This window comes from Aphidius gifuensis, linkage group LG1, assembly GCF_014905175.1.
Source record: "Aphidius gifuensis isolate YNYX2018 linkage group LG1, ASM1490517v1, whole genome shotgun sequence".
Classification (NCBI taxonomy): domain Eukaryota; kingdom Metazoa; phylum Arthropoda; class Insecta; order Hymenoptera; family Braconidae; genus Aphidius; species Aphidius gifuensis.
Genome location: NC_057788.1, coordinates 14,532,626 through 14,549,787, shown reverse-complemented (window position 1 = coordinate 14,549,787; position 17,162 = coordinate 14,532,626). Strand labels below are relative to the sequence as shown.

The following is a 17,162-nucleotide window of genomic DNA, read 5'->3' as shown; positions in this document are numbered from 1 at the left end:
CATTAAAAAACTCTATCGCCCGCGTAATAGGTTTTTTGCTCTATTGATAATGGTTTTTAATCAAAAAACTAAAATGTAAATTTTGAAAAAATTTTTTTTCTTACTTAAAAATTTGTGGTGTCTAAACAATCCATCAGAAAATATTTATCACCAAAGGTTTTTTGTTCGTAAATCTTTTCTGTTTTATATTTCATTATTCTTAAATTATTATTTATGTAACTTAAAATAGTACATACGTTTTTATGTGAAAATTTTACAAGTTATAAAAACGGCGCAATAAATAACTCGACGCAAAATCATAGTAGAGACTTCGTATTAGGCTCAATTTATGTGTCTCAAAAAACTCTATCGCCTGCTTTGCGAAATTCTTTTCTATTTATAATAGAGAAAAAAAAAAAAAAACTATAAAATTGAAAAAAAAAATTCTGATATTTAATTTTTTTTCTCGAAAACCGTTATTGAGAGAGAAAAAAACCCCTACTCAGGTAGGAGTAAACGATTGTGCCAGGCCTGGCACAAGCTTGTGCACAAGGCTCACATGCTTGTGTCTAGCTTGTGCTACAAGCTTGTGCCAAGGTTGTTAAGTGATTGGAAATGTGCCTATGTTACAAGCTTGATGACAAGCCTTGTATCCCAGCCTCGTGCCGAGACTCGTATTCCAGCCTTGTGCCAAGGCTTGTGCCTCGGGCTTGACTCAAGCTTCCAAAAACGATTTTTAAAAAAATATAAAAAAATTATTATGGTTAATCTATTATTATTGTTAATTTAATAATTCCGACATTGTTATTTTTTAATTCAGACAATTCTATTAAACGATAATAATTAAACGAAAAACTAGGGACGCGACGCGGGATCGATCCGGGGCCTCTCACGTGGAAGTCCAATGCGCTATCATGTCGACCATCGGGGTATTGATAAAAGTGGTCGTCAAAATTTTTTATATAAATAAATTCTATTGAGACTAAACACACAGTCCTCGCGAATGCCTCACACAATAGTCAAAGCCTGATATTTTTTATTTGAAATTTATATTAAATTTATATATCTAATTACTATAATTTTTTTTTTTTGAGTTAAATATATGCATAAGTTAAGTCTCGTGTCGAGCTTGGTGAAACAATGGGCACCAGCTTGAAACAAGGCTGTATTACGAGGCTCGTGTGAGGGCGGGAAAAATCAAAGGGACAGTCTTGTGTCGAGCCTGGATTAACAAGGCTTGTCTAGTGACTGGAAAAACAGGCTTGACACAACCTTGAAATTTTTAATCTTGTGTGAGGCTTGGAACTAACGATTAACACAGGCTTGGTACAAGCCTGGACTAGCAAGTCTTGTGCAATGACTGTAAATACAGGCTTGGTACAAGCCTGGAATAACAAGTCTTGTGCAATGACTGTAAATACAAGCTTGACACGAGCTTGGAATTTTTAACCTTGTGTGAGGCTTGGAAATAACAATCGACACAGGCTTGGTACAAGCCTAGATTAACAAGTCTTGTGCGATGACTGGGAAAATTCTCTGTGCCAAGCTAGGCACATTCTAGTCCACCAAGGCTAGGAAACACAAGCTTGTAACAAGCCTGGCACGGCCGTTCACCCTTGTGGGATCCTACCTGGGTAATGCCGTCACTAGATTTTTTTGAGGCGCATAATTTAAGCCTAATACGAACTTCTTATCTTGATTATAACGAAAGTTATGCCCGAGTGGAAATTTAGTTAAGGTTCTGAGGGAACCTGATTTCAAATCAGAACCGGATCAGGGATCCTGTTCAGGAACGGATCAGAATGTAACGCTCTTTTTTAGGATTCTGATCAGAACCGGATCAGGAAACCTGGCCAGATTTTAGGGTTAGAGCCAGGATACCTGAACAGGAATGGATCAGGATTCCTGACTAGAATATAACCAGGAATCCTGTTCAGGAACGGATCAGAATGTAACGCTTTTTTTTAGGATTCTGATCAGAATTGGATCAGGAAACCTGACCAGGATACCTGATCAGGAATGGAACAGGATTCCTGATCTGAAACGGATCAAGTAATTTTAAAAAAAAAATTGTTTTTTATTAATTGATGTTTTGTAACTAATTTACTATAGCAATGTTATTGATGAAACAGATTGAACGATAAGATTGTATATACCTAACATAACTTAAATTACCTAACCACTAGCGGGACGCGAACTCGGAACTTTCAGATTACAACTACGGACCTTAACACGCGCGGCCATGCCGTCTATCGATGATCTGATGTGTTTTTTTGCTTTCATAAATTACATCAGCTAAAAAAAAACTTAAATTAGAATTTGCGACGTTAATTTAACGTAAAAATAAAATATAACAATTTGTTAAATTGTCCCTTATCATTTTGTATTAGAATTAAAATTATAATAATAAATAAATATTTATTATAATAATAAATATTTTTCCTGATAATATCCTGGTCAGAATCTGTTCAGGAAACCTTATTCAGGTAACGTTCAGGTTTCCTGATCCTTTCCTGAACAGGAAAACTGAATAAAAAAAATTAAATTATTTGATAAATTTTTCCTGATAATATCCTGGTCAGAATCTGTTCAGGAAACCTTACTCAGGATACGTTCAGGTTTCCTGTTCCTTTCCTGAACAGGAAAACTGAATAAAAAAAATTAATTTATTTGATAAATTTTTCCTGATCGTATCCTGGTCAGAATCTGTTCAGGAAACCTTATTCAGGTAACGTTCAGGTTTCCTGTTCCTTTCCTGAACAGGAAAACTGAATAAAAAAAATTAATTTATTTGATAAATTTTTCCTGACAGTATCCTGGTCAGAATCTGTTCAGGAAACCTTATTTGGGATACGTTCAGGTTTCCTGATCCTTTCCTGAACAGGAAAACTGAATAAATAAAATTAATTTATTTGATAAATTTTTCCTGATAGTATCCTGGTCAGAATCTGTTCAGGAAACCTTATTCAGGATACGTTCCGGTTTCCTGATCCTTTCCTGAACAGGAAAACTGAATAAAAAAATTAAATTATTTGATAAATTTTTCCTGATAGTATCCTGGTCAGAATCTGTTCAGGAAACCTTATTCAGGATACGTTCAGGTTTCCTGTTCTTTTCCTGAACAGGAAAACTGAATAAAAAAAATTAATTTATTTGATAAATTTTTCCTGATAATATCCTGGTCAGAATCTGTTCAGGAAACCTTATTCAGGATACGTCAAGGTTTCCTGTTCTTTTCCTGAACAGGATTGGATAAGGTTACCTGACTTAAGGAAATCGTAAGGTGTCCTGACCAGGTTCGGGTCAGGAATGAGTCAGGTTCCCTGAATAAGGAATCCTGATCCGTTTCTGATCAGGGTTTGAGGTCAAATAGGGCATCCTGAAAATTTTTCCACTCGGGTGGCTCGCCGAAAAAAAACTTAAAAACGGCGCAATGAATAACTCAACGCGAAATCAAAAGAGAGACTTCATATAAGGCTTATATTATGTGTCTCAAAAAACTTTATCGCCCGCATAATGGGTTTTTTCCCCCATCTATAATAGTTTTTGAGAAAAAAAAAAAAAACTTCAAAATTTGACAAAAAATTCCGATAATTAATTCTTATGCTCGAAAACTGTTATTGAGAGAAAAAAAAACCCCAATGCCGTCACTAGATTTTTTTAAGGTGCATAATTTGAGCCTAATACGAACTCCCTATCTTGATTATAACAAAAGTTATGGCTCGCCGAAAAAAAAATAAAAAAAACGGACCCAAAAATGTCATCATAGAGTTGAAATAAAATGTTTATAAGGCTCCAAAAAAAGCTTTGAAAAACTATATTGCCTTTCTTTCAAATATGAATAATGTTTTCGTTAATTAACGGTTAAAATATGTCTAAGCAATAGAAATAACAATGACCCCAGCCAGAGTATTGAAAATTTTTAATTTTCAACGGGTAACGCTGGCCACATGCCCCAACAAATGTTACCAGGTCTTTTCAATTATTAAAGTCGGCCTGTTTTAGAGAGGTTATACATGGCTCTCATGAGAGCAAGTGTAACAATATAATTTCGAAAATAAACAAATGTGGTGAAACGGAATTACAGATTTCCCAAAAACTACTGAATTATAAAAAAAATATCAAATTTTTTTTGATACCAATATTATTGTGGCAACCCGTATTAGATTTTCTGTAATTATAAAAACTATCTACAAAAAAATGCAATTCCATCAGGTCTTTCACTGTTTATCACCATCAGTCTGACAACATAATGAACACAAATCAGTGATTTTTTTGAAAATACGATTATGAAATTTTTTTTTATGGAAAAATGATTCTTTATGGTATAAAATAATTATACTGATCAAAATATACCTATATAAATAATAATTGATTTCATACAAAAAAAAACGAATTAAAAATATTTTTTTTTCATTTTTTTGGGGTTGTCAAGCATGAATATTTCCTGTACGTTAATACTGGCAGTTTTGATAAAACATTTTTTTCGATGCTGAGAATGACTGAAAAATTTTATCCCGGGACCATAGCTCGACTTCCGAACAACAAATAATTTAACTTAACAATGATAAATAATTCATGGTTAAATTTATTCAAACAAATTTATGAATCTAGATTTAGACATCTAACAATTTGTTCTTTGAAAGACTTAAAATTTTTATAATAAAATATGAATAAATAATTTTTTTTTTACAAGACTTTGCAAATTTAATTTATCTCAGCCAACTGGTATTCTAAATTTATAAAAAACACCTTGAATTTATAATCGTTTGATGGCCAGATGAGTGAAAATATGCGTTCAAGTAATCAGAAGATAGTAGGTTTGAGTCCCGATAAAGACGATCAAAATGGAATGAGGTTTTTCCAAGATAAATAGCACCTATAGTTAGGGAGCCCATCGTGCTTTTTCTTACCTCATCGCATATAACGATTTGAAATACGTTTATTCAACGTGTCTTGACGAGTACAATAAGCAGCTTCAGTGGCCGACTGTTTTGGTGGAATGACAGGGGGTGGCTGACCGTCAAAGTTAACTTACCTCATCGCATAACGATTCAAAATAGGCCCAATCGATTGGTAATGATGCCTTAAAGAAGAAAATAATAATGGCTGACCATTTAGAGGGCACTTCTTTGATGGCCGACCAAAAAAACTACAAAATTGAGAAAAAAAAATGAGGTAAGTGAACTTACCTCATCGCATAACGATTGGAAATAGACCCAATCGATTGGTAATGATTCCCTGAATGCGAAAATAATAAAGGTCGACTATTCAATATTCATAGGACACTTTTTTGATGGCCGACCAAAAAACTCCAAGTTTTTATGTTTGTCCTTAAGATTTAGAGTTTTTCGTTTTAGTTTATTTAGAGGTTTTAACTTACCTCATCCACCTACTTTGACCGTCAGCCACCCCCTGTCATTCCACCAAAACGGTCGGCCACTGAAGCTGCTTATTGTACTCGTCAAGACACGTCGAATAAACGTATTTCAAATCGTTATGCGATGAGGTAAGAAAAAGCACGATGGGCTCCCGAACTATTAGGTAGACAGTAAAATAATAAAAATATAATAAATAATTCATATAATTTTTTTTTTTTTAATTAAAAACTTTTAAAATACCTTTTCACGTCTTGAGTTATACTAACATTGCTCTTAATTTAGAGAATAAAATCTTGAAAAAATAAAATTGAGTTTTGATTAGAGGCAATGTTGTTCATAAAAAAAGAATGTTATTATTTTGATTCAAGACTATTATTGCATGTATGAAGACAATATGTATGTAAAATTGGAGGACTTTATTTATGAACTGAGCCATACAAGTATTACATCAAAACAAGAAGTGTCTAAAAGCAAGACGTAATAGTGTCTAAAATTTGAACACTTTTGTTTTCCATGAAACCAAATATGTTATAAAGCAAGACGTAATAATGTCTAAAATTTAGACACTTTTGTTTCCAACGAAACCAAATCTGTTATAAAACAAGACATAAGTGTCTAAAATTCCCATTTAGACACTTTTGTTTTTTCTTCAAGACAAATACCGTCATGGCACCAGTACTCGGACGATAAAGAAGTAATTGAAACTATTAACACTATAAAAAATATAATTAAAAAAAAAAAAAAAAATTCATCATCATTTTTAAATTCTGTAAAATAATATCTTTCATTTAAGAAAAAAAAACTCATAAATTATAAATTCAATGAAAATTTAATTAATTAAAAAATTTTTAAATTTCTCCAGTATCCGGACATCTGAAATATATAAAAACCAGTTGTTCCACACGTTAGGTACCACTTTCTAGACAGGGAAAAAACATCAACGTCAAACAAATTTAAGTTATGTTTGGTAATGTTGTCAGTTTTACTAGTTGTTATTAGTGTCCGGATAGTGGTCCCAGATAAAATTAAAGGATCCTAGTAGTCGGATTTTATTATTTAAATTTATAAAAATTTTATCTAAAATTTTTTGTTATCTAATCGGAAAATTCAAACATTTTTACAGAAATTAATATCAAACACTAAAAATAAATTTTACTCGATAGACGCATAAATTGATAATTTAATTAGTAGCAATCACTCGACTACGACTTCTCATAGTACCCTATGATAGCTGTTTGGGTGTCACATAATTTTATTCTACCTTTAATATTTTCTAAAAAATATCTCTATTATTTATAAAATTATAAAACAAAAACTGTCTGTTCAAATCAAAGAATATAATAAGTAAAAATATTTTAAAAAATTTTTTGCATTTTAAATTAAAAATTATCGGCATCGTTACTGAATAACAGCCAAGTGTCCGACTATTAGGGGGTGTCCGAGTACTGATGCCATGACGGTATATTTATTGAATAATTAAAAAAAAAATAATTAAATTTATTCAATTGTTTCAATTGAAGGATATGAGTGGTTTAAAATGAATCTTTTTTTACTGTATTTGATGTTTACAATACTCAGATTGAACGTAAAAAATATATAATCGAGAATTTTTTTTTTTTTCAATAAGAAATATTTTTTTTTCTAACCAAACTATTTTTTACTTCTTTTAAATGGTTTTTTTCATAGACAAAAAGTTCTATTTTACAGAATTTTTTTTTTACAGTGTAGATTTCTTCGAATCTACAAATCTACAAAATATTCTAAATCTACAGGCATCTGATTACAGTTATGTATGATTCAAGGATTCACGTTACAATGTCATAATGGTATTGCCAGCTGATAGCATTAGAAGTCGTAATTTGATCAGGCTACTCTCTGGTGAAACATTGCGACATATCAGAAAGTCTATGAAACCTACGTGGGTTAAAATGCAAATTCCTTCTTTTATGCTTGGTGGATTCGTTAGACTCACTTCATATCTCCAAATGGTAATATTTGAATTCAGAATCTTTTTGTTTACAAAATTTAGTATTGCATATATGGATTTTTCAACCCTGAAATGCGTCTGTGCATATACAAACACTAACACTGTACTAGCAAGCGAGTAGACACTGCTACAATATGTATGCTTGTGTATGTTTCGTCTGTGTGCATCACGCACCGGGAGAAAGCAAATATTTTTTTTTTTTTTAAACTTGAATAACTTTTGAAATCTATGGCAAACATAGCTTAAGTATTTCTTATTATATTCATTTTGTTCTTATCTACAATTTGATAGAAAAAAATAGGTTTTCGAGTATACTACATGCTGTTAAGAATAAAAAAACTATTTCGTCCTACTCTCGTGTATAAAAGTTGTCAACTTTGACATTCATTATCTAAAAAAAACCAAGGCAAAAAAAAAAATAAAATGAATTGTCAGCATAGAGAATTATTTCATTTAAAAAATAAGCCTAATAAAAAAAGTCAAGTAGGAATTCACTTATCGGCAAACAGCCATCAAGAAAGTCAGGCATCACATTTTTCGGGTCTAGCGGTTACTTTCTTAATGGCGGAGCTAGGTGATGGTCGAGTTGAAATGAGGAATCATTTATCATGTAACTGTACAATAAGTTTAAATTTTTTTTCAAAGTTAGTTAAATATTATCAACAATTGTTTAAACTAGAACTTTTTTTTTAACATTGAATATAAAAATCAACTAAGACGTCAACCAGAGCATAATTTTTTGACCATTTTTTGTATGTGTCCGATGTTTCTAACCTCACTTTGAGTCTTATTTAAAAACAAAATGTATATTTTTACAAATATTTTTTTTCAATTTCAAATTTAAAAAAGAAACGTAATAAAATTAGCCACACTGAATAACGATTACAGAAAATTTGAACAGCTATTGGAATAGGCGAGTCTGCCTATTTATTCTATTTAAAATAAAAAAAAAAAAAATTTCATTTTATTCAAAGTTTTTCGTATTATTTTTCTATAAACTCATTTTTTTTCATAGTTTGTTTCGGTAATAAAAGTTTTATACTAAAATGTATTTAATTTCGGCTGCTTGTTTTATTTTCAAAATCATCGGAAAAATAACCAACAGACATAAACACTCTGACTCGATTTCCAGACGGACATGAACTAGTCAATTTATGAATTTTTTTAAATCATTCAATTATCAAATTAATAAAAAATGTGATTTATCAATTTTTATTAAGGAAATAATATAAATTATTAGTTTTAATTATTAGAACTCAATTTTCTTGCGTTTAATCATTTTTCCTGATGAAAAATATGTAAAATTTCTTTTACTTGGTCATAAACTGGTACATTTACCTTAGACTATACCATCAAAACTGGTAAACACAAAATTTTTAAAGGAGTTATCACGAGTTATATGTTAAAAAAAAAGTATTTTTTTCCAAAAAAAAAATGTTGTTTTTATTTTTTATTGCATTAACTAATTATTATAAAAAAAAAATTATTTGAATGAAAATGCATATTTTTTAATTTCATAGATCACCGTATTTTTTTTTTTTTTTAATTTTTCAATTTTAATTTTCCACCGAAACAACGTCGCGTTTCCATGTCTTCGAGCGCTCAACGTGTTATTGCATCCAGACCCTCAATTGACAATTCATTCGTAATTCAGTATTCAAAACAAGAGTATATAAAATTTGAAAAAAAAAAATATTGTGTATCATATGCATCAATATTATTCATACAATAATAGATTAAAATATATGTCTCCTAAATTTTGTTTGATATAAATATTTCAATAAATAAATAAACTAATTTTTTTATTTTCATTATATTTATTTGTAATAATTTAAACACATTCGTGTTTATTAATATTTCAGTACATAAATTTTATTAGATCAAGTCATAAATTTTTAAATAAAAAAATTTAGTATCTTAAGGAGAATAAAATCGTACACTGAGAGAAATTTTAACTAAGAATTACAAAAGTAAAAGAAAAAATTACAAAATAAATAGTAAAAACTGCGTTCCCCCGTCATTTATAAGAATTATTCGTATATTGATAGATAATTTTTACAATAAAATTATGTAAAACGTCTGGCCATTGACTATATACAATACTAAGCCATAAAATTTACACAATTTTATTGTAATTTTTGTTTAAAAAAATTACTAAATTCACGACACTCACAAGTAAATTTTAGCAGGCTGAGAATTTACCCACTACCGGTTTTAGAATTTACTAAATTTTATTATAAATTTTATTTAAAAGTTGGACATTTTTTGTGTTAAGTTCGACAGTTTGTGCTAGATTCACGGAGAATAGAAATCAATTCTCGGCAACATTTTTTCTTTTCTGTTTACACGCTCAAAACTCGAAAACTAATTGTTAAATAGAAAAAAGTTATTCCTGATAAATTGTTTAGAAATAAACAACTAATAATAAACCTCGCTTAACCCCATACCTAGCTTCAACAGATAAGGCTGTAGAAATGCTTGAAATTACATGACAGTTCAATCATTTGTTCAATCGGTCGGCCATCTTTGTGTTATTTCGCCCCACAAACAGAATTTTTACAAAGCTAGATAGTAAAAAATATTTAAGTCTATGCTAACTTTTATATGTGTACATGATAATTTTTATTATATTATATAAGAATATTTATTAAATTGTGCAGTATTTTTTATTCAACCATATAATAATTTTTATTCTTTTCACAAAACATGTATGTCTTTATTTTAATTAACTCCTAACTCATTATCTAAGAGATTAATCAAAAAAAGTAATTCTTTATAAATTGTTTAGAATTGAATTTTCAATAATAAACTTCACTTAACCCCATGTCCATCTGCAATAGATAACGATGTATAGAGGCTTGAAGTAACCCAACAATTTTTTGACATTTTACACATTTTACATAATTTTATTCTAGAATTCCATATCTCGCGGCCAGTCCCAGAAATAAAACAAAAATTACAAAGTAGTATAGTAATTTCTATTCAACCGCGATTTTAATTTTCAGTTAATATTTCTCTCAGTGTAGTCGTATATATAATCGCGTCGTGGATAAGTCGGTAAAGCGTCGGAATTAAGGATTTAAGTAGCGTTAAAGGTAAGTCGTTGATACAAACTTCAGGCAAAATTTTCTGATACAAAAAAAAAAAAAAAATTCGACTAACAAAGTTCGAATAGTGAAAAAAAACAATTAAAAAAATGATTGTTAACATAATTTTTTTTTTCTCTTATATTTATTTATGTAAAAGAATTTTTTTTCTTGATTTGTTCAATATTTTTCTTGGATTATAACAAATACTTCATAAACCAAGAAGCTTACTTCTAAAATCGCGTACATTTTGTTATAATCCAAGACCTACTTGGTTATAATCCAAGAACCTTACTTCTAAAAATTAGAACATTTTGCCATGATTCAAGAGATTTTTGTTATTATTTAAGAACTTTTTTTTATAATTCAAGACGTATTTGTTATAATTCAAGACAATATTTCCATAATTCAAGAAATTTTTCGTTCTTGAATTACGAAGTTTTTTATTTAATATAAGAAAATTTTTCCATAATCCAAGAACTTTTTTTGCAAGAACAAAAGTTCTGTATTGTAGAAGTTTTTTTTCTTAGTATACGCTTATCAAATTTTATTGTGCCAGCACAATGAAATTTACTGTGCTGTTCAACAAAATGCATATGCCGGTCAAACCGATATTGTTATAATATTGTTTGGCCACTGTTGATCAAAATTTCTTTCCGTTAAGACGTAATCAATAAAACAAACTATTCATAGTCTTATATTGCTATTCATCAGCTTAAAAATCCTTGTAATGCAAACATCTTCTTACAAAGTCACATTGGATATGTATTTAGTTAGGTATCAAGGACATGTTCGAACCACGAGCCGCAAACTTGTCTCCAATGACTCCAGATCTTGGGGTATATGTAAGAGATATTCAGCAAAGTATTAATGTTAACATCAGAAATTTTATGAAGGACGATTTATCATCAAGGACCCACAATCGAACATCAACAACAAGTACCTTATCTCCAAGTATTCCAACCCTTGATGCAAAAACTTCAAATTTTCAAGATGGTAAATAATTTTTAAATAAGGTAAGGTATAAGTATAACATATTAGTATTATACGTTACGAGCGCCGAATTAACGAGTTTAGTTCTACGAGCACTAAACCTGTCAATCGGCATAAGTATCGTAGTATAATTATTTTTCACGAGCGCACGAATGAGTCCAAATGAGCCCAAACAATATTAATAATCGATTTTTTATTAATATGATATTCATAATATTGAAGATAAAAATGATCATGAAAATGAATTGAATAAAATTGATCAAATTAAAATGAAATAAAAATTGGAAATAAACATCAACATGTACATTTCATTTTATGCATACTGATGAAGTTACAATAATATGTAATAATATGTAATAATATTCAACAAATAAATAATATTGAAGAAAAAAATAACCATGAAAATGAACTTATTGATAAAATTGAAAATAAAAAAAAAATTGAAAGTAAACATGAACAACACACTCAGTCATCAAAACTTTGTGATTGTAATTATCAATTATAATAAACGCACTGGTATTCCTCGTGTTTTTTTTTATTTTTATTTTTCTGGTTTTGTCAACTTAATGAGATGTAATAGTGGTGGGGACTCGGTGGAGGAGAAAAAAAAAAATTATTTCTACTTCAGCGCCACTCTGTACGATTGACTAAAACTTTAACTTACCGACATTAACGGAAAATTAATTTGATTGGTCGAGAACTGATCGAATACATCGTTCTTATTGGCTGTAAATTATGATTTATATTAATTTCGTCCTAGGCTCGAATTTAACGAAATACAGGAGGTAAAAGAGTGGCGAATATTGGGCGAATTCGGGCGCATGTGATAACCAATATAATACTTACAACGTAGAGAACAAATATGTATACAGTTTATATATGAAACGCCAATTATCGGCACGGTTTGGGTGACCCATCCTCAGAACTTCTCAAAATTTTGACAGATTATAGTCCTCGATAAAATACCCTTACGTATTTTTTTTTTTATATTTTCGTCCATTATTTTGGCAGTTATTGTATGAGGCATTTCATTGATATTGGTTTTTTTTTTTTTTTTTGGTTCATTTTCTTAGTATTTTGTCGGTAAATAAAAATATAAAGAAAAATCGTTTTCAAAGTGAAATTTTCTCAGCTTTTCGAAAAAAATATCACTTTTTTTTTTGACGTTTATAACTCTTTGAAAATCGAGTTTTTCGCAAAAAAAGCTGTTTTAGTTGCGTTGCCCCAAAATTGACAAATTTAAAAATATTTTTTCCGGAAAGCTGAGAAAATTTCACAAAGGATATGTGAAAATCAAGTTGGGTTCTCTTTAAAAACGAACGGAATCAACAAAAAAGCAAAGAAAACAATAAATTTAAATTTCGAATTTTTTTAAATCTGTAATTTAAAATTCATGGCAAGGTCAAGATATTAGTGGAGACTAAATTTTATAACTTATATTATAACCAGTGTTGCCAGACTTGACTAACACGATAGCGCTAGACTCACCATCAAAAAGCGCCATATTAGAGCTCAAGGCGCTAAAATTTAATATTGATAAAATATATAGTAATTTTTTTTTTTTTTTTTTCTTTAAACTGAAAGAATAAGTACGTAAATAGAATAAATAGACATAATATACATATCTAATTAGTAGAGTTTATTAGTGATATTTTCGACACATATATGTTTGTTTATTTTTATTTTTAAACTTTCTATATTTATAAATATTTTTTTATTTATTTTCGTATTTAGATAATTATGTATGAAATGTATTTACTTTATAAATTAAATACTGATATACCTGCAGTACTTTTATATATTTATCTAATAATATTATTCATTTTATAGTTTCCATTATTATAATTTTTGATTTATATATTGGCACAAATGACTTTGTTTTTTATTTTCTTATTTACTCTCAGTATCACAAAAATAATTTAATACTTTTTCTTTAAGCTCGAAGAATATATATTTTCAGAAGAAAATTTTTTTAACATTTCTTTTGTTGGCTCGAAAGTGTCAGTAGAAGAAATACCATATCTGATATAAATAATATCAACTAACCTTTGATACACAATATGCTTGTAAATAATAAAATCACAAACTGTTATCACAATTTTCATATATATGAATAATAGAGTTAGCATATATGATACTATAAATTACTTTTACATTAATTCGTTACGATTTTATGAAGTAATTTTGAAAATGACTTTATATCAATTGACTGAAAATAAAAATGAGAATATTTATCCAGCTTCTCAAAAGTGCCAACATAATGTGATGCTCATTTGAAGCAGGGAGAAGTCTGAAGTCTATGTAAAAGTTGACAATCCTGCGTCAGCCATCTTTTTCAGTTTTTTCAAAATTGACCAATCATATCAGTGCGATACTGCAGGCGCGAAAAAAAAAGCCAATAATCTAGGAGCTAGAAAAAGAACTAGGAAAAAATCATAGAGCTAGAAAAATGCTAGCAAAAATGAAGGAGCTAGAAATAGAGCCATAAAAATTAAAAGGAGCTAGATCTAGCTCCAAAAGCGCTGATAATTTATAACGTCATTTTGAGTAAAAAATAATGGCCCCCACCGAATTTCTTTATCTCGAATAATTTTCGAGATATTGAAGAAACAAGATAACAAATTTTTTTTTTGTTTCGTTATTTTTGTTATGAAGAAATGGATAAGAAAAAAATTGATTTATAAATTGTTTCTAATAGTAATTTTTACGAGGAACATTATGGATTAAACAGCAATATCATATCTAAAATAGTTTTCGAGATATTAAGCTTTGAAGGTAAATTATATCGAAATTTGTTGTTAATTTTTTACTCTTTTGGGATTTTAATATAATAATAAATGCAACAAAAAAAAAAATTGTTATTGATTTCAGTAGTATTTTTTACGTAGAAATCAATGGGCATAATAATAATCCGTTATCTTTAATAATTTTTTATATGTTAATATTTGAAATTCAAAAATATCGAGATATTTATATAAGGACGGATTGTAATTCGAAGAAAACTGATTTCATTAATTTTCAACTTTAAATATCTAAAAAAATATTGAAGATATCGGATTATTATTATGCTCATTGATTTCTACGTAAAAAATACTACTGTAATCAATAATAATATTTTTTTTTGTTGCATTTGAGGCTGGTACCGAGTTCGTTCCCAACCCGGATTAAGGCTAAAAAAAAATCCGAGTTCGTTCCTGGGGGCGGTACTATTGCAGCCAAGTTCGTTCTCATCGCGATTTCCCCTATTTTAGTTTTGGATACCCCCTCCCTTAACATTTCCCTTCACATTTTTTCCAAGCTTAGGATTGGCGGCAAATTGCAGGCATGTTTAAAAATGTGTTTTATATACATATAATGTATATTGTATATGGGGCATTCTTAGTCAAATCACGGGGTCATCTGCCTGACCCCCTGCGATTTTGTAAAGATGAGCTATTTTTGGTTGATTTTCGGCTGAAATTAAGTCTCTAATTTTTTTGAATTTTTTCATTAATTTTTCTAGACTCCATTATCTTAAATATCACTAATTATGGAATTTCTCAAAAGGGACCCTTTTTTTTCCTGAATTTTTTTTTCCAAAAAAAGTTGCACAATACACGAATAATTTTAAGCATCGCAAAAATCTGGGCCCAGGAATATAAATATTTTATTTTGATTTTTGAAAATTTTATTTTTAGCAAAAACAATTTCTAAAAAAGCAGAAACTAAAAATTAACCGAGCAATAATCTAGTTTTAGTTGAATTTTTGAAAACGAAAATTTATGAAATATCCATTATGAAAAAAAAAAATTTTTTTTTCTGAAAACAAAAGTGTTTTTTGCTGAAAACAAAAATTTTCTTCGCTGTAAATAAAATTTTTAAAAATAAAAAAAAAATATTTATATTTCTGGGCCCAGATTTTTGCGATGCTTAAAATGCGTGTATTGTGTACCTTATTTTGTAAAAAAAAATTCAAGAAAAAAAAAAGGGTCCCTTTTGAAAAATTCCATAATTAGTGATATTTAAGATAATGGAGTCTAGAAAAATTGAGAGTCTCGCCGTGTCATCAATAATATCAAATTTGGTTTTCTTTTTTCGTGGTGCCTTTTTTAGTATTGAGTTCTTATACATATTGCATCTATATAATAACTATAAACAAACAATAGTATATTGTGATGCAAGGGCGACACATACAATTTTTTGGCCGTGGCCTATCGGGATGACCGAATAAAAATAAAAATATAAAATTTATATTAAGAAAATCCCAACCGGGTCCAGGGCTGAAAGCCCGGTGGGGGGGGGGGGTCTATTAAAAAAAAAAAATTAATAATTTGTTGAAATAAAAATTACATAAGGACAAAATTATTGTTAATATTTTTTTTATTATTATGGCACACAATTAAAAACATATTGATGAAAAAAAAATATAATGAACCACGATAATTTCAAAAGGGTTGTAGTTATGTTTGATACAGGGCTATCAAAGGATGTGGAGGATAGGTTGTAAATTGAAATAATAGGAATAACACTTTAAATAAATCCAAACACTGTGGCTTAAATTCTATTAATATATTCACTTTATTATTTCACTAAAATTATAATTAATTGTATTGTATATTGTATATTGAGTTGACTCTAACAAGTGTTGTCATGGACAGACACTACTATTTTATATTGTAAGTATAAAGAAATCCCGTTGTACGCGAATCAATATTAATTAGAGATGTTACGTAAACGAGTGTTGAACTGATTTCTCAGTTTGAAATTGTTAAGTCAAAAAATGGGTGTATACTTAGTTAAAGAATTAGTTTTAATGGTCAAAATTAGTTCAGAGGGTAAAAACTAGGTGTACGGTGGTGGATTTTTAGACATAAATTGGGCCTTGTGTGGTCCAAGGGTGACATATAAAAATACGAATGTAAACAAAAAATATAGATTTTACGACCGGAAAGTCAAAGACGTTTTCATGAATTTAGTTTATTTTAAAAGTTATAAATTTACTTTTTTATTGTCGATTTTACGATCATTCTGTGTATCGAAAATACGTTAGTGCAGTTGTTTGAAGATGTGAGATTTTCTAATTCTTGCAAATAATGTTTTAAAAATATGTTATAATAGTACCAAAGAGAAACTTGAGTTTATGGTTTTTTTGTTACGTGATTTTTTACTAAAAATCTATGCATATTGACCATGTATATAATATTCGAGTTTGTAAAAGCTATTAAAAGTACATAAATTAAATCGTTGTTTAAAATATTTTAGAAAAATATAAACCAAAAATTGTTAGTCATATGTTATTTGAAATTGTAATCCGTGATCTAGCCTAAAACAGAGTAATGTTTAAAACTTATCAACTTATTGTATTTGTTTAAAAAAATAAAATAAGAACAAAATCTTGTTAATATTTTTTATTACATGTGGTTCACAACAATATTGATGAAAAAAAAATATAATGAGAAAAAACACAAAATTTTTATTACTCAATGACGAAGCTAAACAAAAATGAAAACTGAATAAGAAAAAAAAACAAAATTTTCATGACACTTTTTTCAGTGACTCCACTTAATAAAAAAAAATTACTTCTAATTTTCAAAATTAATAAACAAATAAAAACTGAATAATAAGAACAAAAAAATAATAAAATTATCCCAAAAGTTTTTGTTTATAATAATTTATTATCACTTTCTTTGCACTGTTTTTTATATATTCGTTCACAACAGGTCGACAGGTTCACTGCGCGCACACACACACACTGAC

The 17,162-nt window shown here is 28.8% G+C and overlaps 1 protein-coding gene across 2 annotated transcripts in view; it reads left to right on the top strand.

Annotated features, from left to right (window-relative positions):
* The window catches only part of LOC122848947, a 33,623-nt gene that overhangs the window by 7,827 nt on the left and 8,634 nt on the right, over positions 1-17,162 (top strand). For both annotated transcript variants that reach the window (XM_044147431.1, XM_044147420.1), the window contains exons 5-6: positions 7,163-7,348; positions 11,207-11,429. In XM_044147431.1, coding sequence (XP_044003366.1) covers positions 7,163-7,348; positions 11,207-11,429 — 409 coding nt within the window. The remainder of the gene's footprint in view (positions 1-7,162; positions 7,349-11,206; positions 11,430-17,162) is intronic.